Here is a 27,937-nt window from a genome sequence, read left to right as displayed (position 1 = left end):
AAGGTGCAATTACACTTTTTAAATACAGACCGTATTTACCCAAATTCTATGGTAGTATGAAAGGGTTAATGTGCCTTTACTGCTCCTTTTTTAGTACACCGAGCCTGCAAATCGTAACGGCGAGCTGGAATGTGAGAAAGAGAAAAGGCTGGGTGCTGTGGATGAATCCTTGAGGTGAGAACTTTTTTTATATATATCTTTCCTCCAGGTTTTGGGATATTATTGGGGACCATTCAGGGCATCTTTCTGTACTGCTGTACATATGGATAAACTCCACCCAAAAGTTAATGCTAGTAGGGCTGAAACAACGAATCGATTTATGAAAATAGTAAATCGATTAATTTCTTAATCTATTAATCGGCCAGCCGATTAGTTGGCCTGCATACAGAATGCATTATTTGTTTACATATCAGGAAATACAGTGCAGCTCACATACAGCTCAGTACACCGTCCATACATGTCAGTAAGTGCCTGGGAACTTGTGAATGTGTGAGTAGCAATGCCTCATGGGACATGTAGTCCTGGGCATGAAGCGAGTGGTTCTAAAGGCAGACGTTTTCTTTACCTTGCTATTGGGGCACTCTATACTGTACTTAACGTACAGCAAAAAGCAGTGTAGAAACAGATCCCAAGCAAACTGCATAGGTGTGTACCGAGCCTTATGTTGGCCACACAGATCAATTTTTAGATGAGAATATTCATATGAAAGATCTTTGTACAGTCGCTGAATGAAAGAATGTTTGAAGTTTTCACTTGCTTTTAACATTCTGTTTTAAAATGAATGTAATTTCTGAACGAAAACCACATACACTGTCTGAAAATTCCTTTGAATGAGAAGTTTTCTATTTCTAAATTTTCCTGTCGCTGTGGTTGAAAACTAACGTCAATTTGACCCCACCAACGATTCGAAAACCGAACCAACGTTATTAAAATGACTTTTTTTTTTTTTTTTTTTTTTTTTTTTTGAAGGAAGACCTTGTTTTTGTATGGCCTGCATATAATATATTACAGTTCTGTTTGAAAATCTGCAACAGTCTAACCTTTTTTATTTTCTTTAAATAAAAAAAAAGATCTGAGTCTGTTGATATTTACCAGATTCAACCTCTAATAGTATACACAGTATATCTCTCCTCTGATAGTATATACAGTATATCTCTCCTCTAATAGTATATACAGTATATCTCTCCCCTAATAGTATATCTCTCCTCTAATAGTATATACAGTATATCTCTCCTCTAATGGTATACACAGAATATCTCTCCTCTAATAGTGTATATACAGAATATCTCTCCTCTAATAGTGTATATACAGAATATCTCTCTTCTAATAGAATATATACAGTATATCTCTTCTGTCTGTTCTCAGAGTGGAGATATTTTGCTCTCTAACCATATAGTTGGTTATTTAGATTTACCACTGCATAGAGATATTTAAGAATAAATTGCCCCTTTTTTTTTTTTTTTTTTTTTTTTTACTTTTTAACTAAATTTATACACCACACTTTTAAGGTTATTAATCAAAACAATAATCGGCCAACTAATCCATTATGAAAATAATCGTTAGTTGCAGCCCTTAATGCTAGATTTTGGTAGAATAACTGGAAGTAAGACCCAGTACATATCAGGAAACGAGAGTTTGGTCTTATTATGACATTTTCTTCTTTCAGTGAAGCCGCCCAGGAAGCCTTTTCACAGTGGAACCATCATGACGATAACTCCGATGATAATTTCTGCGAACACGATGGTATGTAGCTTATCCTTCTCCTGACCTCAGACTGGAAAGATGACAAGAGTCGGGGGCACTCAGTTGTAACTAATAGCTTAGCGATTAACTCCCTGAAGGTTGTGTGTTTAAAACCCAACTTCCAGAAACTATAAAATTATCCCTTGCAGTGGAGCTGTGCCTCCGCGCCAAGGGTTAATTGCTCATTTAGATCTAGGGGGCCAGAAAAGCCAATCTACTTGCCTGATCCTCTGCTCCTCCCTTCTGCTAGACCAGTCTCTGCAGCAAATCCTCCACTAAACTGCATTGGTTTTAAAGTGTGTGTAAACCCTCACCTTGTAAAACAATCCATTCAGTTTAAAACTAAAATGAAAAAAATCAATAAAAATAAAAAAAAAAACAAAACACACAACCTTTTATCACATTCTGTTCTCAGCTGCATGAGAGCGAGCTTCCTAGTGAGAAGCTATGCAGACGGGGGCATGTCAGGATAAGTCTGGTCATTGGAGGAGAGAAGGCTGAGTTCCCAGTAGAGCTAGAGAACTGACCATGCTGTGCTCTCCTGCTTAGTGTGGTCAGTTTTTTTTATTTTTTTTAAATAGGAAAGCAGAGGGACTGGCAGGAACACCAGGGAATTCATAAAACAGAAAGCAATACAAAGAGAACAGGAGACTTTCTCATGCAAGTACATGGTACAGCAGGCACATATCAGTAAAATGAAATGCTGGGGTAACAAACACACTTTAAGGTCCTGATGTCAGGATGCCGAGGGACGGTCACTGATGGCATGTGGGGGAGCGCCGTCCTCTGGCGCAGCGGATGATCAGGTAATTAAAGGCGCTTCTCTCACAAAGGCCAACTAACCCTTGAAGTGTGGGCGAAGACCCACTGCAAGAGGTAATTCTATAGTTTCCCAAAGTTGGGCTTTAAAAATCTTTCATTTTCCTGTGTTCCTTTTACCTTCCTTGCAGAAAGATTAAAGAGTGGCGCAGACATAAAGCCTGCTTCGCTCTTCTAAACTGAGAAAACGGGATGCTGTTACTATGTTGTGTGCACGCCAGACAAGGTAAAAAGCTGCTGCTTGCTCTGGCTCCCTCTCTGCCCCCCCTCCTGCTAAGCTGCCCGGGGGGGAAGAAGGCTATTAATCCTATGTTTGCCTATATGGGTGGTTGTTAACCCACTCTAAGAACTTTATATAATCCTCCTTGTCTTCTAACGATAGGTGCTCCTGTGTCTGTGTTTAAATAAAATAAAATAAATGCAGTATATACCTAATTACAGAGCGCCCATCAGTGCTCATGTGGCCGGCTCTCTCCTCCCCATCTGCAGATGCAGTGGGCGGGGCCAATATTTCCCCACTGACATCAGTCAGGAAGAGAGGAGGAGAGAGACGATCGGCGATCTGAAATATGTGTATGTACTGGTGTGGTGTGTGTTTCATTAAAAAAAAAAAGACACAGGAGCACCTATCGTTGGGAGACCAGGAGGATTATATATGATACGAAATGTAATTTCTGCAGCAGGAGGGGAGGGGAGGGGGATGGGCCCTAACACAGGAGCCGACAGGCGGGGGGGAGGGGAAAGAGAGAGGGAGAGAGAGGACAGGAGAGCTGCGGATGACGGAGGCATGTAAACTGACCATGGTGTCAGAGCTCAGCAGCCATGATAAGCTGTGGTCAGTTTACAGAGGGGAGGGCATAGCCAGGCAGGATCAGCCAGGTATTTCAGGTGATACATGGGGCTAAATTACACAGCACAAGCACTGTGCTGTATAACATGCTTTAAGGGAACAGGATCCAATTTTTTTTTTTTTTTTTTTTAATTTTCTTTTTTTTACAAACACTTTAACCCCAGCAAAGAAAGTGTCTTCCCTGCTTACACATTGGCTCTGCCCATGTATTATGTTCCCTGCACAGGCAGAGAGAAGCATGTGAGGCACCTGCTAGGTTATTGGCAGACCATTCACATCCTGTACACCAGGTTCAGGCTGGTGGGGTTTTGCAGAAGTTTTCTATTATGAAAAACGGACGATATCCCTTTGTATAGGTGTGGTAACCATTCTAGTTTCTATTTCGTTATGAAATAGAAACTGGAGCAGATAGAGCTGCAGTTTCCTGCACCATTACAATGGAGCAGGAAGCTTTGTTGGTTTCACTCATGGTGTCTATAATGTACTGGTTTGTAGGAGTGCGTAAAGGAGAGGATTCCATTCAAATGACTTAAAATAAAGCAAAGCTACTCTACAATCACTAACTTCCCATGCTCCTTATTGTAAAAAACATATCATTTATTTATTTTTTCAGATGAGGAGTCTCCAGATGCAGAGTATGTCGACTTGCTGATTAACCCGGAACGATACACCGGGTACAAAGGACCCGACGCTTGGAAGATCTGGAACAGCATTTACGAAGAGAACTGTTTCAAGTAAGTGAATATATTGCTTAAGGTTGTCCTTTTTAGGACTTTGGAGAAAGAAGAATAAGCTTCTTTTTAATGTAAGTGGGTGATTCTCTTCTGATCTGTATTTTAAAGTCCATCACCAGTATTGTATGGTGTGGGGAAGTGATAGAACCCATGTTGGAGTTGAAAGCTTAAAGCGGTTTTAAACGCCTATAATAAGGCTTTACCTGTAGGTAAAATGATTATCCCCTAAACCTGCACAGTGTAGGGGATTTTCACCCTGCATTCAGCTGCTGACATGGCGCATGCGATCTGAAGGCCCCGCTTACTGTGCCGGAATTTCAGAGCTTCTTGCCAGAACCGAGGGTTCACTGCGCGCATTCACGGGAGTGACATCATTGCGGCTTCAGCCACTCACGGCGTTGGAGCCAGCGAACCCAGAAGAAAGGACGGGAGAAGATGTCGGCCCTCTCAGCGGTGACTGGAAGTATTTCATAATGTGCTAGTATGATTTAAAAATAAAAATATGTTATACTTACCTGCTCTGTTTAGTGGTTTAGCTCAGAGCAGCCCAGATCCTCCTCTTCTCAGGTCCCTCACCGGCACTCCTGGCCCCTCTTTCCTGTTGAGTGCCCCCACAGCAAGCAGCTTGCTATGAGGGGACACCCGAGCCAAGCCACTGTGTGTGTGGCTCGGCCACGCCACCTCTATCTCCTGATTGGCTCACTGACTTTTACAGCAGTGGGAGCCAATGGCACCCCCTGCTGTGCCTCAGCCAATCAGGAGGGAGAGTCACGAACAGCCGAGGCTCTGGTGCAGTGATATGCAATTAGCGGACCTCCAGCTGTTGCAGAACTACAAGTCCCATGGGGCATAGCAAGACTGACAGCCACAAGCATGACACCCAGAGGCAGAGGCATGATGGGACTTGTAGTTTTGCAACACCTGGAGGTTCGCTTATTGCATATCCTTGCTCTAGTGCAACGTCGCTGGATTGAGATGGGGCTCAAGTATGAGGGGGGGTGGGGGTTGCTGCCACACAAAAGCTTTTTTGTGTTTTTTTTTTTTTTTTTTTATCTTAATGCATAAAATTAAAAAACCTTCTTCCTTTTAGAACCACTTCAACTTCAGGCAGATATATATGACACAAATGCAGCTCTGTATTCTTTAAAGAGGAACTCTGCTAACTTCCACTCCAGTGATCATTCTGAAGCTCCCTGCCTGTTGCTAACATCTTCAGCTGGTCTTCTTCCAGGTTCTAATCTTTGGCCATTTTTTGATTGGCTTGTTTACAATGACATCACTCCTGCGTATGCACAGAAAGGCATTCATCTCGACAGATGCAGAAATTGCATATTGAGCTGTGTGTGCGCAACTCCGTGTTCAGTGCAATTAGGGGGGAAGAATACTTTAAAAGCCTGCCTGTTTACATATATTCTTTAATTTCCACTTTAATAAATCCATTACATTTTACTGTAAGGGGTGTTTTTGATTTGCTAAATGGCATTACTCAGACTGGAAGTGGGAGAGGTGAGATTGGGAGTCAATCAGGTGTGCTATATGTATTGACAAGGAAAGAACAGAGGGTTGACCTCATCGGTCTGACTGCTCTTTTGCTGTCCAGTCAGCATGTTGGGGGTGGAGGGAGGACAACACTGTATTCCTTAACTGTAAAGGGTGAACCCCCCCTCCTGGGAGTGCGGTGTGGCAGGATTAGATGGATACAAATTCAAATCTGTTGACTGGTAACTACTGTATATGTATTTTTATCTTTTTGTATTTAGCTGTTTGACTGGCGTTTGCCTTTGAATTCTTTCTGTGTGTTGTGGAGACAATTCTTTCTGTGTGTGTCTGACAACGGTCACCTGAACATTTCAAAAACTGTCCAATAGTGTCACCGTGAAGACATTAGGTGGCGCAAAACATATAAAGCACTTTATAAAAAATAGTGCAAGAATACATGAAAAATAGAAAAACTTTATTGCAAATTGTCACATCTCGTATACTTAGTCAAACTCAAAATTTGTGAAAAGTCCATCAATTAGTCCAAAAGATGATAAAGTCCTCCAATCTCTGAGTGTATAGAGAATAGCACCACTTGTGTCCACAAATCTTCCGATTTTAGTATTCTGCCATCCACCATGCCTGCGTCCGTGATTACCACACCCAGAAGTGTGCTTCATCTCACTCACCAGAGTATTGCCTCACAATTAAGTGATCGGCAAAACCAGCTTGACAAATGATTTAACTTCTGATAAGCAATTGCTGACCATCCGTACCCCTATTGTTTGAGGGACTCCGTGATACCACAATAGTGCAATGCTGTAGAACCTGGTACACACTATCCGTTTATTTTTCTCATTCAACCCAGAGGGCGGAACGGAAAAAAAACTGAGGGGCTCTGGAGGTGCTGCTGTACTAACAATCCAATGTTAGTCCAGAGATCGCCCTGCTTAGCTATTGTGTTCTGACAGGGGGACTATATTTGGGGAAATTATTGGGGGGAAATTATTGATCTATATATTCTTTCTCTTTGCACTTCCACCGTCCTACTGTCCACCTTTCCCCCCACCGTCCTACTGTCCACCTTTCCCCCCCACCGTCCTACTGTCCACCTTTCCCCCCCACCGTCCTACTGTCCACCTTTCCCCCCACCGCCCTACTGTCCACCTTTCCCCCCACCGCCCTACTGTCCACCCTTTCCCCCCACCGTCCTACTGTCCACCCTTTCCCCCCACCGTCCTACTGTCCACCTTTCCCCCCACCGCCCTACTGTCCACCTTTTCCCCCCACCGCCCTACTGTCCACCTTTCCCCCCACCGCCCTACTGTCCACCTTTTCCCCCCACCGCCCTACTGTCCACCTTTCCCCCACCGCCCACAGGGGGACTATATTTGGGAAATATTGGGGGGATATATTGATCCATGTATGCCCCCCCCATACCTGCTTTTTTCCCTATTGCCTTTGCACCTTCCCACTATCCACAGAGGGACTATATTGGGGGGGGGGGGGGGGGGGGATATTGATCCTTGAACCTTTTCCCCTTGCACCCCCCCTCCATTTTCCATTTGCATCCCCCTTTCCCCTTGACCTTTCACCATCCTACTGTCCACCTCTTCCTCCGCCCCCCCCCGTGCCTTACCCATGTGATGGCTGTTAAACAGAACTGAAAGTGAGTGGAACCCCCCCTCGGTGGAGACACGGACCACAATTCAAGCACATTTTATGTTTTCGCTTCCCGCCCAGGTGACGGGTGTTCAGGCTGAACAGGAAGAGAAGAGAAATTTCCTCTATTGGACACGTTCTGACTAGAACATTGTCTCTTCCATGATTTCCAAATCTGACAGGATTTCTGGTTCAATATTTTTTTTGAGTTTTTCAAAGAAGAAATAACATTGAAGAAACATACAATATGATACTCCTCAATGACTAAGGCAGCCAAAAGAGGTAAATACATTGAATGAATAACACATCACTTACAAGGATGATGTAGCTAAAGTAGAACAAAATTCCTGGTATGTTTACCGACATAACATTAAAGTGACAATTCCCGCATGGAAGACAGATAACCTGAGAAGAATTGTAACCAGGAGACTCCCCCCGAAGCAGGCCCCCGAGGTCATCATCCTACCCCACCCCAATGGGAACACACTATGGAGTGTGAGAGCTCCAGGAACCCTCCCAGAAGAAGTACCCCCTTATCGCCCATCAGCTCCCCCGGGAAGATACCCAGGTGACGCCATCCCCCGGATGGAGCCAACGGTCACATTGTCTAGGAAATATACCTGAGAGTAACTGGCCGCCTCCCATGCCGGGACACCAAATGAGTGAATGAGAACAATCTATGGGGGCTAATGGACAAGTTTTAGCCTTGTAAAACCATTATCTGCTGTTCGAGAGTCTGACAGGATTTCTAAGCCATCCCCTCTCTATGAAAACAAATGTTGAATCAAAGAGGAAAAAAAAAAAGAGGAAAAGTGTACGATTATGAGAGCAAACGGTCTCCTACATAACGGTTTCCTGCCAGTAATCCCTGAGAGGCAATCTGCCTCTCCAAGTACAAATCGCTGACACCGACAGCAGCTTGCTGTTACCACATGCCAGAATCAGAGTGTCAAAATCTATTTGAAACCCGGCTTTGTACTTGTTCTGCATTCAGGCTGTGTTATTAATATGTGATGAATATGGCTTTCTTTTTATTATATTTTTTTTTTTTATTATGCGTTCTATGCATTAACCACTTCAGCCCCGGAAGATTTGGCTACTCAATGACCAGACCATTTTTTGCGATACGGCACTGCGTCGCTTTAGCTGACAATTCTGTGGTCGTGCGACGTAACGAAATTGACGTCCTTTTTTTTTTTTTTTTAATTATTTTATTTTTTATTTTCCTACAAATAGAGCTTTCTTTTGGTGGTATTTGATCACCTCCTGCTTTTTTGCTATAATAAATATCCCAAATTAAAAAAAAAAAATTTTTTTTTTTTTTTTTTTTTTTTTTTTTTTTTCCCCCTCAGTTCAGGCCGATATATGTATTCTTCTACATCAGGAATCTGCAATTAGCGGACCTCCAGCTGTTGCAAAACTACAAGTCCCATCATGCCTCTGGGTGTCATGCTTGTAGCTGTCAGTCTTGCTATGCCTCAAGGGACTTGTAGTTCTGCAACAGCTGGAGGTCCGCTAATTTCATATCCCTGTTTTACATAATTTGCGGCAGACACATCGGACACTTTTGACACGTTTTTTGGGACCAGTGACAATTATACAGCGATCAGTGCTATAAAAATGCACTGATTACTGTATAAATGTCACTGGCAGGGAAGGGGTTAACACTAGGGGGGGGCGATCAAGGGGTTAATTCTGTTCCCTAGTGCGTGTTCTAACTGTAGGGGGGATGGGACTGACTAGGAGGCGACTGATTGGTGTTCATAGTATATGAACACACGATCTGTTTCCTCTCCCCTGAGAGAAGCAGGATCCGTGTGTTTACATATACAGATCCCGGTTCTCGTTCTGTCGCAAGCGATCGTGGGTGCCCAGTGGTCATCGCATCAGCGCACCCCCTAGTGGCCAAAAGGCGAAGCGACGTAAGGCAACGCCGTTTTGCCCAGGAGAGCCAACCTGCCGCAGTACAACTGAAGGGGTTAAGGTAAAAAACCTTCTGTGCTGCAGCTCCCCCCTTTTTTTTCCTTATCTGACTGATCCAGCGATGTGCACAAGTGCAGGGGCTCCAGCCGCTGTCTCTCTCCTAATTGGACAGATTGATAGGTGGGAATAAAGTGGTTTAAAAAAAAAAAAAAAAAACGAATGCAGACACCATATCTAGTGGTTTATAAGCTGCAGTATGTTAAATCTTTGGTTTGGGGTTTAGCTCGGGTACACACTGACAGCTGGAATATAATTGTGCGACTTCAGCTGCATGTCAGTCCAGACTTTGGGGGGCGATTTCAGAGACATCTGTGCGGGTTGCTGCCATGGAAGTCGCCAAAAGTAGTACAGAAACTACTTTTGGGAATCGATGTGGCGTCGCACCGATTCGGACAGGGCCATTGCCACCGATTTGACATGACAAATCGCTCCAATGTGAACCTGGACTTAACACCAGCTTAAAAGCTCAGGATCAGAAATCTTCTTCTCTACAGAGCTACCAGCATTTGAGGTTCTCTTCCCCTTTTTAACCACTTCCAGACCGCCGCACACCAATTATACATCCTCTTTGAAGAGAGATATCTACGTTATGGCAGCAACTAGCTGCCATAACCCTGGTATCCTCTTCTTCGGCAGGCGGTCCGGTTTCCGATAATGGTGGTCTCTGCGGCGGATTTGCAGCGAGATGCCCTCTGCCGCTTACCGGGGCCGTCGGTAGCAGCGGAGGCGATTGGATCCTTGTCCTTCCTGGGTATGGAGACGAGTGAGGGGAAGATGGCCCCCACCCGTCTCCATACCATTGCAGGGCAGAAGAGACGTCAAAACGTCACTTCCGCCCATAGCTCCTAAAGGGACATTTTTTTTTAAATTTAAAAAAAAAAAAAAATTTTTTTATTGCATTTTAGTGTAAATCTGAGGTCTCTTTGACCCCGCATCTCATATTTAAGAGGTCCTGTCATGCTTTTTTTTCCTATTACAAGGGATGTTTACATTCCTTGTAATAGGAATGAAAGTGACATTTTTTTTTTAAATTTTTTTTTTTTTTTTTTTTTAAGAACAGTGTAAAAATAAATAAGAGAAAAAAATATATATATTTTTTTTTAACGCGCCCCTGTCCCGCCGAGCTCGCATGCAGAAGCGAACGCATACGTGAGTAGCGCTCCGCATATGAAAACTGGTTTCAAACCGCACATGTGAGGTATCACCGCGATTGGTGGAGCGAGAGCAATAATTCTACTTCTAGACCTCCTCTGTAACTCAAAACATGCAACCTGTAGACTTTTTTTTTTTTTTTTTTTTTTTTTTAACGTCGCCTATGGAGATGTATCAATTTACTTGGCGTAACATTATCTTTCACAATATATAAAATAAATTGGGCTAACTTTACTTTTTTGTTTTTTGTTTTGTGTTTTTTTTTTTTTTTTCTTTTAATTCAAAAAAAGTGTATTTTTTCCAAAAAAAGTGCGCTTGTAAGCTGCGCAAATACATTGTGACAGAAAGTATTGCAACGACCGCCATTTTATTCTCTAGGGTGTTAGAAAATAAAATGTATGTTTGGGGGTTCTAAGTAATTTTCTAGCAAAAAAACAACAAATCTCAGAGGCTCGGTCCTTAAGTGGTTAAGCTGCACTAGCGCTGTATTGATTTTGTACTTCTAAATATTAGTGCGTTTTTTGTTCAGCATGACCTCAGTTCTAAGCCTTGTTGTTTATTCTTCTAGCTGGCGTAGCCTTTAACTGTTTGCATATTCAAATGTGGGCCAACCCGTACATACAGCCTAGCAGTCTTATCCAAGTCAAACACAGCAGAAGTGAGAGGACACCTGAGACATGCAATGAAGTGACTCCCGAAAAGTGGAGCTGTAATGTGAAACTCGGAATGTTTAATGAATACAATATAAGGAGTGGAATGCTTCCTCCGGCTGCTAATGCCGATAATGGACAGTGATGAAAAGACTGACGTCATTGTTGCAAGCAGCAAAAATTAGGCTTCCCTAGAGGACTACTAAACCTACTTCCCATGATAGGCGATGGAAGTGATGTCCAGGGGGGGTCTCTGAGTAAAGCTTTGGCCTTATGTATGTGACATTCCGGGTGGGTTTACAATCTTCAACTGCTAGTTTTTTCTTTTTTTTTTATTTATTTTTTTTTTTTGATGCACAACTTCTCCTGAAGCACTAAAGACAAAACTACATCAAAGAAGGTCAGGCGCCAATGAACGTATATACTCTTAGAAAGGGGGTAAGAACAATCCACTGGCCATCGCTGCTGGAGATCACCCTTGGGTGTGGAGGAAATTATAGACAACACACAACTTCTCCTGAAGCGCTTGGGGTATGGACTTTGTCCACAGTATCAAATTGATAAACCAATAAAAAAAAAAAAAATTATAAAATTATAACAAGATAAAAAGCAATGTCTATGAGAAAAGACAATGTGTCCTTTTTAGGCTTTATGATCTAAAAAGTTTATTTGACCTGCAGAGTCTTCTAAAAGATCACCAGTTGTAAATTCATAACCTTAGCCCTGGTAAGTACCATCAACATCCATATTAAAGAACCAGCTCCATGAGTGTCCTCATTCGGCATCATCACAACCTTCCTGGTACCCCTGCACAGGGGTTACGGAAGGACCGGGCACCTTCAGCTGAGACTTCTCTCTAAGCATCTAGTGCGGGATCCAATGCACTTTACATGGTTGGATTTGATTGTCACATCTGTCTGTCGAGTAGGGTGACAAAGCCAATGATAGCAATTTTCAGCTCATGGAGCTGGTTCTTTAATAAGATGTTGATGGTATTCACCAGGGCTAATTTTTATGAATTTACGACTTTTGATCTTTTAGAAGACCCTGCAGGTCAAATAAACTTTTTAGATCATAAATTCTAACACATTGTCTTTTCTCATAGACATTGCTTTTTATATTTTCATAATTTTTTTTTTTTTTTTTTTTTGGTTTATCAATTTGACACAGTGGACAAAGTCCATGCCCTAAGCGCTTCTTGTGTGTTGTCTAAAATTTCCTCCCCACCCAAAGGTGATCTCCAGCAGCTATGGGCAGTGGATTGTTCTTAACCCCTTTCTAAGACCCCTTTTTAAACTGAGGCGCTTTTCAGGTTTTTTAGCGCTAAAAATAGCGCCTGAAAAGCGCCTCTCAAGCCACCTCAGTGTGAAAGTCATGGGGCTTTCACGCTGAGGCGGTTCGCTTGCAAGATGGGGAAAAAAGTCCTGCAAGCAGCATCTTTGGGGCGGTGCGGGAGTGTATACCGCTCCTCCCCTGCCCATTGAAATGAATGCGCAGAGCTGCCGAAGCGCCTGCAAAGCACTTCAGCAGTGCGGCAACACGGGTGCTATTAACCCTTTCTTTGGGTGCTAGCGGGGGTTAAAAGCGCCCCACTAGCGGCCGAAAAGTGGCCTTAAGCTACGATTACCGAGACTCGCTTATTTCCCAGATCTTTCCTTCAGATTTTCAGTGGCTGCACAGAGCAGTGGAAGTTTATGCCGCTGGGAGGTGAGCATTAAAGGGAACACTTTGGTTTCCTCTGCTTGGACGCAGTTCACTTTGAGAGACTGAAAAGCATGCAAAACGTTTCTTGGCCCACTTCTGCTTTTCCCTATACCAGGATGATCACATCTACGATGCAAACCAGATACATTCAGTCACAGATTTTATACAGTGCATCCGGAAATTAACATCACTTTCCACATTTTGTTATGTTACAGCCTTTTTCCAAAAATGTAATTCATTATTTTCCTCAAATTCTACAAACAATACCCCATAATGACCAACGTGAAAGAAGTTTGTTTGAAATCTTTGCAAATTTATTAAAAGTAAAACAAATCCTATGTACATACTGTAAGTATTCACAGCCTTTGCCATGACACTCAAAATTTGAGCTCAGGTGCTAAAACTAGCAGCTTCTGATGAATGGGCATGACCAAAAAAAGTCTGGCAAATGGCATCCGATCAGCGCTGACCAGAAGCTACGGTCGGAGCCGCTATACTAACAATCAGATGTTAGTACAGCGATCTCCCACCCTGAGCTATTGTGTTGTGATAGGCCCTGCCAGGCTGAGAGCGCTGATCAGCGTGTTCTGGCGGGGGGGGGGGGGGGGGGGACATGGAGGGCAGTCCCCCTGTCACAACACAATAGCTCAGCAGGTCAAAATAATGGCGTGTACTGATATTGTGGAATCCCCTACCAATAGCTGGAGGCTATGGATTAGCTGTTATCTGTGGAGGGACGCCTGTGCTGGATTCATTGGCCTAGCTACCTGGAACACCTGTAGATTTGAAGGAAACCTTTCAGGGGAGGTCTCCTCTTAAGACCCCTTTCAAACTGGAGCGTTTTGCAGGTGCTATAGCGTTAAAAATAGCACCTGCAAACCACCCTAAAATAACTGCTCTATTCACTCCAGTGTGAAAGCGCGGTGTGCTGGCAGGGCGTCAGAAAAAGTCCTGCCAGCAGCTTCTTTGGAACGGTGAACTCACCGCTGCTCCCAATTAAAATCAATGGGGCAGTGCTGCGATACCGGCGGCGTTTTGCGGACGGATTTAACCCATTTTCGGCCGCTAGTGGGGGGTTAAAACCGCCCTGCTAGCGGCCGAATAGCGCCGCTAAAACGACAGTAAGACCCCTCTCACACTGGAGCGTTTTGCAGGCGCTATAGCGTTAAAAATAGCGCCTGCAAACCGCCCTAAGACCCCTTACACACTGAGCCGTCAGCAGTAAAGCGGTGCTATTTTTAGCGCCGCTTTACCGTCGTTTTAGAAGCGCTATTTGGCCACTAGCAAGGCGGTTTTAAACTTCCCCACTTGCGGCCGAAAAGGGGTTAAATCCGCCCACAAAAAGCCGCCAGAGTGGCGTTTTGCCAGTGGTATCGAAGCGCTGCCTCATTGATTTCAATGGGGAGCAGCGGTGGAGAAGCGGTGAGTTCACCGCTCCAAAGAAGCTGCTGGCAGGACTTTTTCTGACGCCCTGCCAGCGCACCGCTCCATTGTGAAAGCCCCCCCATTGAAATCAATGGGGCATCGCTGTGATACCGCCGGCAAAACGCCGCTCCCTTTTCGGCCGCTAGTGGGGCGATTTTAATAAAAAAAAAAAAAAAAATAGCGCTGCTTTACCGCTGACGCTGGTGGTGGCACAGTGTGAAAGGGGTCTAAAACAGAACTTCACTCTCTCAATCAACATAGATTTCCTGCACCTATTCTTTAAGAGCCCTTTCACACTGGGGCGGTTTGCAGGCGCTATTGCGCTAATAATAGCGCCTGCAAACCGACCCGAAAGTGCCGCGGCTTGCATTTCAGTGTGAAAGCCCAGAGGGCTTTCACACTGGAGCGATGCGCTGGCAGGACGGTAAAAAAAAGTCCTGCCAGCAGCATCTTCGGAGCGGTGAAGGAGCGGAGTGTATACCGCTCCTTTACCGCTCCTGCCCATTGAAATCAATGGGACGGCGCGGCAATAACACCGGCAAAGCGCCTCTGCAGAGGCGCTTTGCGCTGGTATTTAACCCTTTCTCGGCCGCTAGCGGGGGGTAAAACCGCCCCGCTAGCGGCCGCATACCGACGGTAAAACGCTGCTAATAATAGCGGCGTTTTACCGCTGACGCCGCCCCCCGCCCCAGTGTGAAAGGGCTCTTAAGGGGGGAAAAATGCCCTGGATACATTTTATGCAGATACAACTGGCCCTTTGAGGGCAGCCATAATGCTGATGCCGCCTGCGATGAATTTGCATTTGACACTCCTCCTCTAGTATGAAATCTACAGAGCCATGAGAAGAGAAATGGGGATTAAAGCCCAGGACCTCCCTACTGCAAGGACTTGGTGCAGTCATTCTGCAATAGTGTTATCGTGAATTCAAGCAGATCGTGTTTTCTAATATTTAAATTGTACGTTAATTTGAGAACAGGAATAATCACAGCTTGATGAATGCTTTTTGATCAAATCTAGTGTTGATTAAGGAAGTTTTATTGAAAAATAAATTTGACTTACAAGCTGACAATGAGCCAACTGCAGCACATTGCCTTCCTTTGTGTAACTGGAGAGGGGATGGGGAGAGACGGTCGGAGCAGCCACTTCCTCTTCCCGAAATCATCAGATGGACAAAGACTTCAGTTTAGCCACAACAGAGATGCACTTTTTTTTTTTTTTTTTTTTTTTTTTTTTTTTTCATTGTGCAAGCCAAGGATTGTGGAAGTTCCTGGAATGTTGTGTAATGGAGCACAAATATGTGTCCAATTTTCTTATCTGTACTATGACCTTCATCACCTCTGGCCTGTACTACATTTTGTGAACACGCGGTTTACTTAACCCCCTGTTACCAAAATGTAGAGTGCCCAGCTAGCCAGAGGAGGAAATACAATTTTTTTTTCACCCCAGCGCCAGCCAGTACAGTGATTGAAGGCTGGCACCTAAATGACTACCCATGTGTAAAATGTAGAAAATAAGCCCCCCCCGTTCGTGTGATTTGACATGCGTCTGCCATCAACGCAGTGGAAATCAAATTATTCTCATTCACATCAATCCGGGGTAGCGAGATTTTCGAAAAAGTTCAGATGCGTCTTTTTGGCGCTGCGGGGTGCGCTTTTGGCTCCGTAGACTTCAGTTGGAGTGCGTTTTTAAAAAAAAAAAATAAATAAATGCATTAAGCCCAGGTTCTAACTGACAAGGTGCAGGATACCGCATGTAATTCGTACAGGAATCGCAGAACGTTCCTGTGCGAATTACACACGGTGTCTCTGGGGTGCGATTTGAGCCATGGAGTTGTATGGCTCAAATCGCACCGCATTTGCACCAAACTCGTGCAGGACTCCTCTTTTTTTTTTTTTTTTTTTTTTTTTTTTTCTGCACCAGAATGGATTGCATAGCTGTTCACACCCATGCAATCCGATTCTGCACATTGCACTGCGTTTTGCAAACAGGTTTTGGGGTGCTATTAACTTGGCAAGCTTTTTTATGCGGTGCAGAATCTTGGGTGAAGCAGTCTCTTCCTCCTAGCAATAATAGCCTTGAGCCTGTTTGCTTACCTGATTTGTATAGTTTAAAACAGGGCTTGACAAAACCCAGGCGGCAGGTCATCATTGCGGCCAGAAGTTTTGACCTGGACGGCTGCCCACCCCCTGCACGGCAGAGGGGGCAGGGAGAGGGAGGAGAGCGGGCACGTGTCCCCTCTCCTCCCCTTCTGGTTGACCCGAAAGTGACGTTTGACCTCGTTTTGCAGGTCCCCGCTGACAGTTTCCCAGGTCATCAAGGCCTGGAAAGAACTTATTGCAGTTGTGATTTGCATTACATTCAGTGGAGCACAGGGGAGACATGCGAGGTCTTTCACCAAAAAAAAATCTGCACTTTTGTCCTCTATGTGATCCGGGGAAAACAAAATGAAAGGGACAGTGTAAAAATGAGAAAAAAATGTAAAGTGCCTCATTCCTCTGAGCTCGCATGCAGAAGCGAACGCATACATAAGTTACGCCCACAAATGTAAACCATGTTCCACACATGTGAGGTATCGCCGCGATCGGTAGCGTGAGAGCAATACTTCTATCCCTTGACCTCCTCTGTGACTCTAAACTGGTAATCTGTAGAACTTTTTTAAGTACCAGAGTTTGTCACCATTCACCAGTGTGCCCGATTTTAAAGAATGACATGTTTGGTATCGATTTTACTCTGCTTAACATCATCTTTCACATTATACAAAAAACTTTACTGATTTTTTTTTTTTTTTTTTATTCATTCTTCCAAAAAAAATTTGCATTTGAAAGACTGCTGTGCAAATACAGTGACATAAAAAAAACTGCAACGAATGCCATTTTATTCTCTAGGGTCTCTGCTAAAAATATATAAGTGTGTGTGTACGTTTTCATTGCATTTCATTTCAACAGGAAGGTGCATTTTTGGTGTGGAGAAGACATGCATAGAATTTAAAGGGATGCACTTTTCTAAAACTTTTCTTGCGCTAAAGGGGGGCCGATAAAGGCTGACAATTTCGTATTAAGTTAAATTCAAGATGATAATTTAAAAAAAAAAAAAAATATATATATATATATATATATATATATATATATATATATATATATATATATATATATATATATATATATATATTATTGTGTGTTTGGGGGCTCTAAGTAATTTTCTGGCAAAAAAAATATGGATTTTAACTGGCCCCTATCTTTTTATTTTAATTATTATATTATAATTTTTTTAGCTGGCTTGTAGATTTAAAAAAAAAAAAAAAAAAAGGGGGTAAAGCCCTGATTTAGAAATTTAGGGCAGACACCTGACTGCTTATCTGATTGTAAAGTGTAGAAAGTAAAGGCTTGTGCATGATTAGTTACCTGATCATACGGCTTAAAAAAAAAAATAAAGATCGACCACTAATTAGTTATATTGATAGACAACATATTCGTAATATGACTTAGGTTCCCACCTTAGTTAATTAGATCTCTGTTGCTTTGCAGGCCAAAAGCAGTGAAACGGCCACTGAATCCTCTGGCTTCGGGGCGAGGTAAGCTAAAAAGACAAATTCTTTTTTCTTTTCTTCCTTTTTTTTTTTTTTTTTTTTTTTTTTTTTTTTTTTTTTTTTTTTACCCCGTGTTCTGCATAAATGTTATTAAAACGTCTTATGCAGAAATTGTGTAATATGCTAAACCTCAGGCATGGTTTGTTAAGAAATTGATTTGTCATATGATGCCAGCAGTGAACAATAGAGAATAAATGTACTTTTTTTTTTTTTTTTTCCTTTAGGTGAAAATGAAGGTAAGGGAAAAACCCATCCATTTGTTTCATAGACCTTTCCAGGTAATGATTCGTCACCTTGTATGCTGTGTCACTTGGGTAGTCGTGTTCCCCCCCCCCCCCCGCCAGTTCTGCTTGGACTGGGGAATAGTTAGAACCTGTGTTAGGTGTTTACTGGTATCTTTGTCCCCTCTATACCTGTTTCTGTGGCACTGTTCAGGAAGTAAGTGAATATCTCCACAACAGTGACGGACGGCAATAAAACACTCATACGTACATGCCCAAGAGTCCCAAGTAATTTAATGATAAAATTGATTCATTGCAAAATAAAGCCAACGCATTCCTTCATCAAGGCTAGTATAACTAAAGGCAAAACCTTTATCATAATTTTTTTTTTTTTTTTTTGGATAGAGTGAACAGGGGTTAGAACACCTGGGAGATTTAATTGCTGTCTGTGCCCCCTTTATGGAGACTCACCCTCTCTATTTGTCTTGTTTACCATTATTTTATTTATTTCAGGTACTTATATAGCGCCGTCAATTACGCAGCGCTTTACATATACATTGTACATTCACGTCAGTCCCTTCCCTCAAGGAGCTTACAATCTAAGGTCCCTAACTCACATTCATACATACTAGGGACAATTTAGACAGGATCCAATTAACCTATCAGCATGTCTTTGGCGTGTGGGAGGAAACCGGAGTACCCGGAGGAAACCCACGCAGGCACGGGGACCATTATCATTGAAAGTAAAAGAAAATGACAAATTTTGGGTTGCCCCCGTAAAAGTAATAGAGGGGAAATTTTTTCATTGGGAACACTAGTTCTGGTGACCTGCAGCCCCCTCCCCCCCCCCCCAAGTAATTTCCCTTTTAATTTTCTGAGCTTTCTTCTCACTTCCTGTTTGGTTATGGGACAGGAAGTGAAGAAAAATCTCTGCAATGGGACACAGATGGTGAAAACATTTTTTGACAGGGGTTATAATAACCCTCCCTTGCTCGTTTTGCCTATAGTCCTACTTTAAGAAATCTGACTGTGCTTTGGTAAGATGCCAAGTATATCTCTTAATTACTGCTTGGCACATGTTCAGGAGGACAGGTTAAGCTAGCGTTCGTGAATGCAGCTGCATAAAAATGCATAATCTGTATAGAGGTGCACTGATTGGAAATTTTGGTAATGAAAATGCCGGATGCACTTGGCCGAAAAAACCAAAATAGATAGTTTAAAAAAAGAATAAAAAATATCTAAAAAAAAAAAAAATATATATATATATATATATATATATACTTTTTAAATTAATATGAAATTGTCACCCATTATCGGGCCCTTTTAGCGCAAGAAAAGTTTAAGAAAAGTTCATCCCTTTAAATTCTATATACAGTGGGGACGGAAAGTATTCAGACCCCCTCAAATTTTTCACTCTTTGTTCTATTGCAGCCATTTGCTAAAATCATTTAAGTTCTTTTTTTTTCCTCATTAATGTACACACAGCACCCCATATTGACAGAAAAACACAGAATTGTTGACATTTTTGCAGATTTATTAAAAAAAGAAAAACTGAAATATCACATGGTCCTAAGTATTCAGACCCTTTGCTCAGTATTTAGTAGAAGCCCCTTTTGCTCTAAAACAGCCATGAGTCTTTTTGGTAAAGATGCAACAAGTTTTTCACACCTGGATTTGGGGATCCTCTGCCATTCCTCCTTGCAGATCCTCTCCAGTTCTGTCAGGTTGAATGGTAAACGTTGGTGGACGGCCATTTTTAGGTCTCTCCAGAGATGCTCAATTGGGTTTAAGTCAGGGCTCTGGCTGGGCCATTCAAGAACAGTCACGGAGTTGTTGTGAAGCCACTCCTTCGTTATTTTAGCTGTGTGCTTCGTGTCATTGTCTTGTTGGAAGGTAAACCTTCGGCCCAGTCTGAGGTCCTGAGCACTCTGGAGAAGGTTTTAATCCAGGATATCCTTGTTCTTGCCCGCATTCATCTTTCCCTCGATTGCAACCAGTCGTCCTGTCCCTGCAGCTGAAAAACACCCTCACAGCATGATGCTGCCACCACCATGCTTCACTGTTGGGACTGTATTGGACAGGTGATGAGCAGTGCCTGGTTTTCTCCACACATACCACTTAGAATTAAGGCCAAAACATTCTATCTTGGTCTCATCAGACCAGAGAATCTTATTTCTCACCATCTTGGAGTCCTTCAGGTGTTTTTTAGCAAACTCCATGCGGGCTTTCATGTGTCTTGCACTGAGTAGAGCCTTCCGTCGGGCCACTCTGCCATAAAGCCCCGACTGGTGGAGGGCTGCAGTGATGGTTGACTTTCTACAACTTTCTCCCAACTGCATCTCTGGAGCTCAGCCACAGTGATCTTTGGGTTCTTCTTTACCTCTCTCACTAAGGCTCTTCTCCCCCGATAGCTCAGTTTGGCCGGATGGCCAGCTCAAGGAAGGGTTCTGGTTGTCCCAAACGTCTTCCATTTAAGGATTATGGAGGCCACTGTGCTCTTAGGAACCTTAAGTGCAGCAGAATTTTTTTTTTTTTTTTTTTTTTTTTTTTTTTGTAACCTTGGCCAGGTCTGTGCCTTGCCACAATTCTGTCTCTGAGCTCTTCAGGCAGTTCCTTTTGACCTCATGATTCTCATTTGCTCTGACATGCACTGTGAGCTGTAAGGTCTTGTATAGACAGGTGTGTGGCTTTCCTAATCAAGTCCAATCAGTATAATCAAACACAGCTGGACTCAAATGAAGGTGTAGAACCATCTCAAGGATGATCAGAAGAAATGGACAGTACCTGAGTTAAATATATGAGTGTCACAGCAAAGGGTCTGAATACTTAGGACCATGTGATATTTCAGTTTTTCTTTTTTAATAAATCTGCAAAAAATGGCAACAATTCTGTGTTTTTCTGTCAATATGGGGTGCTGTGTGTACATTAATGAGGAAAAAAATGAACTTAAATGATTTTAGCAAATGGCTGCAATATAACAAAGAGTGAAAAATTTAAGGGGGTCTGAATACGTTCCGTCCCCACTGTATGTCTTCTCCACACCAAAAATGCACCTCCCTGTTAAAATGCAATGAAAACGCAGCAAGAATTTATCAACAACGCACCTGTTGCTGTTTTTTGATGTGGTTTTTGAGTCACATGACCTATGAAAAACCTACCATAAGCACAGTAAAATCACGTCAAAATCGCATGCGTTTTCAGCGCCATTATTGGCACCTTTTTTCTTTCTCAGCAAAATGCGCAAAACGCAATTTTTGGCCGATATGTTTCAGTGCATCTCTAAACCTATGTTGCTTAGACAGTTGTCGACTGAATTATTGTCCCAATTGGAAGATTTAGGGTCCATTCCCACCAGATGTGGTATAACTGTGCTGAGCGGTTATTGCAGCGCAGATTCACCACGTAACGAGGCAAAATGCCTGGTCTCCTGTGTGCCCGGTTCACACTACTGCGTTGCATTTGTGTGTGGGGCACAATGCACTCAAAAAAGGTTGCACCAATACTGGTATCTGTGTCAATGGGTTCCCTGCTGCTGCCACCGCCACCTTGGAGTGTCCCAGGACGGCTGAGTTGGGGGAAAATTTCAGGAAGTAGCACTGTACAGTAGGGCTGGGGAAAAAATCGATTAAAATCTTGAATCGAGTTGAGAGGTCAAATCGATTCAAAATTTAAGCAAATCGATTTTTTTCCACCAGAACCGGCGCTGACACCGCGCCAGTCCTGAGGAGCTGCGGGCAGGAGTTTTTAGGTGAAGCCGCGGCTTCGGTCTAGTCTACTAGGCCGAAGCCGCGGCCTCGCCTAAAAACTCCTGCCCGAAGCTCCTCAGGACCGGTGCGGTGTCCAAAAAAGAAAAACTTGATTCGAATCGTGAATCAAGTTTTTTTTTTTTTTTTTTTTTTTTTTTAGAAAATCGCCCAGCTCTACTGTACGTTGCATCTGTAAAGTATTCACAGCGCTTCACTTTTTCCACATTTTGTTAGGTTACAGCCTTATGCCAAAATGGATTAAATTAATTATTTTCCTCAAATTCTATAAACAATCCCCCATAATGACAACGTGAAAGAAGTTTGTTTTGAAATCTTTGCAAATTTATTAAACATAAAAACGAAAAAAATCCCATGTACATAAGTATTCACAGCCTTTGCCATGACACTCAAAATTGAACATCCTGTTTCCACTGATCATCCTTGAGATGTTTCTACAACTTGGAGTCCACCTGTGGTAAATTCAGTTGATTGGACATGATTTGGAAAGGCACACACCTGTCTTTATAAGGTCCCACCATTAGCAGTGCATGTCGGAGCATAAACCAAGCCATGAAGTCCAAGGAATTGTCTGTAGACCACCGAGACAGGATTGTATGGAGGCACAGATCTGGGGAAGGGTACAGAAAAAATTCTGCAGCATTGAAGGTCCCAATGAGCACAGTGGACTCAATCATCCGTTAATGGAAGAAATTTGGAACCACCAGAGCTCTTCCTAGAGCGGGCCTGCCTGGTCAAACTGAGCGATCGACAGAAAAGGGCCTTAGTCAGGGAATTCCTCTGTGGAGAGAGAACCTTCCAGAAGAACCACCATCTCTGTAGCACTCCACAAATCAGGCCTGTATGGTGGAGTGGCTTGACAGAAGCCATTCTTCAGTAAAAGGCACATGACAGCCCGCCTGGAGTTTGCCAAAAGGCACCTGAAGGACTCTCGGACCATGAGAAACCAAATTCTCTGGTCTGATGAAACAAAGGCTGAACTCTTTGGCCTGAATGGCACATGTTTTTGTCTGGAGGAAAGCATGCACCGCTCATCACCTGGCCAATACCATCCCTACAGTGAAGCATGGTGGTGGCAGCATCATGCTGTGGGGATGTTTTCCAGCTGCAGGAATTGGGAGACTTCATCTTTCCCTCCTTCCTGACTAGAGACTTCCTTGATTAAAACCTGCTCCAGAGCACTCTGGACCTCAGACTGGGGCGAAGGTTACTCTTCCAGCAGGACAACGACCGTAAGCACACAGTCAAGATGACAAAGGAGTGCCTATGGGACAACTCTGTGAATGTCCTTAAGTGGCCCAGACTTGAACCCGATTGAACATCTCTGGAGAGATCTGAAAATGGCTGTGCACCAACGCTCCCCATCCAACCTGATGGAGCAAAGAAGAATAGAAGAAACTGCTCAAAAATAAGTGGTGCCAGGCTTGTAGCCTCATACTCAAAAAGACTTGGGGCTGTAATTGGTGCCAAAGGTGCTTCAAGAAAGTTTTGAGCAAAGGCTGTGAATACTTATGTACGTGGGATTTTTTTTTTTTTTTTTTTTTGTTCTTTTATTTTTAAGAAATTTTCAAAGATTTCAAACAAACTTCTTTCATGTGGTCATTATGGGGTATTGTTTGTAGAATTTTGAGGACAATGAATGAATTTAATCAATTTTGGAATAAGGCTGTAACATAAAAGTGGAAAAAGTGAAGCGCTGTGAACTCTCTGGATGCACTATATCCCTGGCTTCTTCACAAGCACAGGAGTCCATGGGACTTTTCTTCAGATTAGTGCTCATAGCAGCTGTGGCATCAGCAAGAATCCACTGGGATGCAGGGTGAGAGACGGGAGCTCAGCCTGAACATGTCGCCATGTCCAAACTACGCCCCTGCGATTCTTTGCGTTGCAATTTGAGCCTATTCATTTTGTATGGGCTCAAATTGCACCGCAAGGGTATCAGTAATTTGGTATTGGCAAGTCCTTGAGCACAAGTATCGGTACTCGTACTAGCTGGTAAAAAAAGGGTATCTGTGCATCCCTATGCCTTTTTTTTTTTTTTTTTTTTTTTTTTTTTTTTTTTTTTTTTTTGCTTACGGACTTCATCGTACACCAACCTCTGCGTTCTAATGCAGCGGCTGATGTGAATGAACCCTCACCCTCAATTTCTGTTCTAGGGACAACCTGGGTTTGGGTTTTCCATAAGTTTCATTTCTTTACCAGTAGTCACCAAGACAAATAAAGAGAATTTTCTTAATGGGACAGCCATGAAAACCTGACGGGCGTACTAACCCTTCCCCGCTTGGCCTTAGATATACTTTAATTAGAATGTAGACATTTTTTGTAGTATTTTCGGTCAATGTTTGTTTTTCCTTTTCTTTTCCAGAGGCCATGTTCTATAACTGGCTGGAAGGTATGTGATTTTTATTTTCCACCAATGATTGAATGTTCAGCATATATATCCAGTCTTGCTCTTGTAGTCAGAGCCTTCTTTAATGCAGGGCAAAAGGGGCAGCTGCCCTGGGCCCAGTCAGTGTTGTGGGGCCCAAAGCAGCTGTGCCTTGAGCCCGCACTGCCTGCAGTTTGTAAAGTGGATTTGGGAGGGCCCAAAAAACATGTTTTGCCAGGGTCCAATCAATATTAAAGACTGCCCTGCTTGTAGTTACAAGCATACGCTATAGCATGTTTCTTTGACAAAACCCGTAAAGCCATTCACCTACCCAACAATGATTGTATACTTTGCGGTGCAATGTGCGTCAATACAAAAAAAATTGTCGCAAATCTGCAAAGGATCGATTGCGATTTGAACAGGAATGCAGTGTGATTCCTGTCCGCATTGCATGAGTTTTCCCCCACTGTGTGTAAAGGGGAAAAGCGCCATCTAATGGGCAGGTTTGTATAAAAAAAAAAAAAAAAAAAATGTTAGGACTCACACAGTACATATCTGACCAAATGCAAACTCTTCATAGGTGTCCCAATCCGGCCAATGATGGAAAATCACAGCCGCTGGCCTAAAGCGTTATTGAGCATTTAGGATGTGTTGTACAGGCGATGTTGCGCCAGGCAACACTTCTCAAACGCCCTGTGTGTTGTGTTTTGTTTTTCTGCCTGGCTAAAATGGGAAATGATCACTTTTGATGCTTCGCAACGGCACCGTAAGTGCACTGGACATGCCACAGGTGCTGCAGCGTGGACACTTCCATCCGCTCCCCATTTTAATAATTTTGAGTGGCATTGATACGCATTTGGGAAGTGTTTAAAGCAACCCAACTGCCTATTTTAAATGCCTGTATAAAAAAAAAAAAAAAAAAAAAAATTGTATCAAACTGACATACAAATAATATATTTGAAATCTATTCTTATTTTTTTGGCCATAACATGGTGTGGGCAGATTTCTGCCAGTCACAGGCTGTGTCCTGCCCCTCCAGCCTGTGTCTAAGAATAAGAGGGAGGTGAAACCTCCATCAATCTATATTTAGTATCCCAACCCCATTGTGTTTAGCTGGTTAGTGGGCATATAGGAGGAGGGAGGGAGTGGGCTGTCATTTACCACTGTGTAAACACCCACATGTGTGACTCTATGGTCACATGGGATGCTCAGATGTGATGGGAAGGAAATGCACAGCATAGAAACTCACTGAAAACTGAGCATGTGCAGAGGTGCCACCACTCCTCTGCAAATACTCCAATACTTAATATTAGGACTGGACTCACCTGTCCAGGGGTCCCACGATGTCGGCACCCCAGCCAATTTTTAATCGGCTCCCGGGTGCTGTCGCCGCCATTCCTTCTAAGGGAAACCGACAGTAAAGCCTTGTGGCTTCACGGCCGGTTCTCTACTGAGCATGCGTGGAGTGTGCTGCACTTGTTGAATGGCCCGGCGGCGGGGGAAGGAGGAGGGGGCCCCCTCAAAAGGTGCCAAATGTGGCAGCGGAGGGGGCGAGGAAGCAAACAAGCGGAGCTTCATCTTTTGTGTGAAGCTCCACTTTAAAGCAGAAGTGAACCTTTTGATTTAACAGTTTAAAAAAAAGTTACATTTCGGGCATGTTTCGGGAATGTAACTGTCGCATTAGTTGTGCTCTCAACCAAACTGTCAAACCATCCAATGGCTAGTGTCATACCTGATCACATTTGCAGATCAAACAGAGGCCAAGATGGCAGCTTCCTTGGCTAAAAAAACGATAGGAGGGTTTACTTCCACATAAGAGCCATTCTCCCTCAGCATGTCACGGCTGTTGGTGAAGGTGGTTGGGCACACCCTGCACGCTTCCTGTTGATTTTGCAGTGTTATTAAAGTGGGCGAGGTGGGTGTGTCAGAGAAAACAAATAATCTTAGGTGTCTGGTATGGGGGGAATATAACACTTACACATTGGCAGCTCTCCAATCATCCCAAATATTGTAATAGGGTGCATTGGAGATCTAAATAGTTCATCAGAAAAGAGATGTTTCTTTTCTTTGGGCTGGACTTTTTATACTCTGTCAGGCTGCGATGTGATGTCCCTGACTTGTAAACATTAGCCCGGACAGACTATATGACGGGAAAGCCCCTGTGTTGCCCAAAAGGACCAGTGGGGACGGGCAATTGGTTGTAATGAGGAAAACGCTTTACCACTCCTTTTTATATTTCAGCTTGAATGTGCTATTTTATTTTTACAGCTGAATTTGTACTTTTTTTTTTGTAGGTCTGTGTGTTGAGAAAAGAGCATTCTATAGACTGATATCTGGGTTACATGCAAGCATCAACATTCACCTCAGTGCAAGATATCTATTGCAAGGTATGGAAGACATGCTTTCCTTGCTTACTTAAAGTGATATTAAGTCTGGTTTTTATTTAAAAAAAAAAAAAAAAAAAACATTTTTATACTTGCCTACTCTGTGCAGTGGATTTGCACAGAGCAGCCCAGATCCTCCTCTTCTCGGGTCCCTCTTCGGTGATCCTGGCCCTTCCCTCCAGTTGAGTGCCCCCACAGCAAGCAGTTTGCTATGGGGGCACCCGAGCCGAGCCACTGCTGTGTGTCCATTTAAAAACTGAGCCGTTGCCCCACCCCACCACCTTACTCTCCATACAGACTGACTTTGACAGCAGCGGGAGCCAATGGCGCTGCCCTGCTGTCTCAGCCAATGAGGAGGGGAGTCCCGGCCAGCCGAGTGTCTCATGCAACATCGCTGGGTCTAGAGAGGGCTCAGGTATTGGGGGGGCTGAGGGTGGCTTCTGCACACAGAAGGTTTTTTTTATCTTAATGCATAGAATGCATTAAGATAAAAACCTTCTGACTTTATAATCACTTTAAAGTCTCGTTTATTATTTTTAAACAAACAAAAAAAGTTATACTTGCCTGCTCTGTGTATTGGATTTGCACAGAGCAGCCCCAATTCTCCTCCTCTTGGCTCCCTTGCCGGCACTCCTGGCCCCTCCCTCCAGCCGAATGCCCCTCACAGCAAGCAGCTTGCTGTGGGAGCACCCGAGGCGAGCCGCTGCTCTGCGTGTCCATTCAGACATGAAACCGTGGCTCGGCCCCATCCCTCTCTCTTTATGGGTTCACTGACTTTGACAGCGACAGGAGCAAATGGCGCCTGCTGTCTTAGCCAATGAAGAAGAGTCCCCAGACAGCCGAGGCTCTCGTGCAACATCGCTGAATCAAGATGGGGCTCAGGTAAGTATTAGAGGGGCTGATGGGGGCTGCTACAAATGTGTGTGTTTTTTTTTTTTTTTTTTTTTTTATCTTAATGCATAGAACGCATTAAGTTAAAAAAAAAAAAAAAAAAAAAAGTTCTGCTTTTTTTTTTTTAAACCACTTTAAAGTTCTTCATTGGCTCGTCCTTCATTGCAGTTCCACCCACCGTTGGATTTTTGCTGGTTGCCTGTGTGTGGAATCTTTCTCCAACTTCTGTAGTCTCTCGCTCTCTCTCTCGCCAGTACATATTCCAAGTCTAGAAAGATGGCAGGGGTTTTCCAGTCATCGACTAATGTCAGGACCGTGTAGTCCATCCTGAGACATTTTTTGGCAATCTGCCAATGTTGAGGAACTCTGCAGGTGGATCTACTGAATTCCCGGTTCTACAACAAGTTGGACAGGTTGTGTCCTGGACGAGAGTCCCATTGGCAATAGGGGTAGATGCATTGGTAACACCTTTAGGGACCAGTTCTCTATAATTGACGCCTTCCCTCTGCTTCTACTGTCGCA

General features: G+C 43.4%; 1 protein-coding gene across 1 annotated transcript in view; it reads left to right on the top strand.

Annotated features, from left to right (window-relative positions):
* LOC141116523 (ERO1-like protein alpha) overlaps window positions 1-27,937 on the top strand; it is a 76,365-nt gene that overhangs the window by 33,495 nt on the left and 14,933 nt on the right. The window contains 7 exon segments of the mRNA XM_073608925.1: window positions 95-174; window positions 1,667-1,743; window positions 4,026-4,146; window positions 17,726-17,772; window positions 18,012-18,023; window positions 24,138-24,164; window positions 26,435-26,527. Of these exon segments, the coding sequence (XP_073465026.1) occupies window positions 95-174; window positions 1,667-1,743; window positions 4,026-4,146; window positions 17,726-17,772; window positions 18,012-18,023; window positions 24,138-24,164; window positions 26,435-26,527 (457 nt within the window).

Source organism: Aquarana catesbeiana, linkage group LG13 (assembly GCF_042186555.1).
Source record: "Aquarana catesbeiana isolate 2022-GZ linkage group LG13, ASM4218655v1, whole genome shotgun sequence".
NCBI lineage: Eukaryota > Metazoa > Chordata > Amphibia > Anura > Ranidae > Aquarana > Aquarana catesbeiana.
The sequence above is the reverse complement of the archived record's forward strand: the minus strand, read 5'-3'. Positions and strand labels throughout refer to the sequence as shown.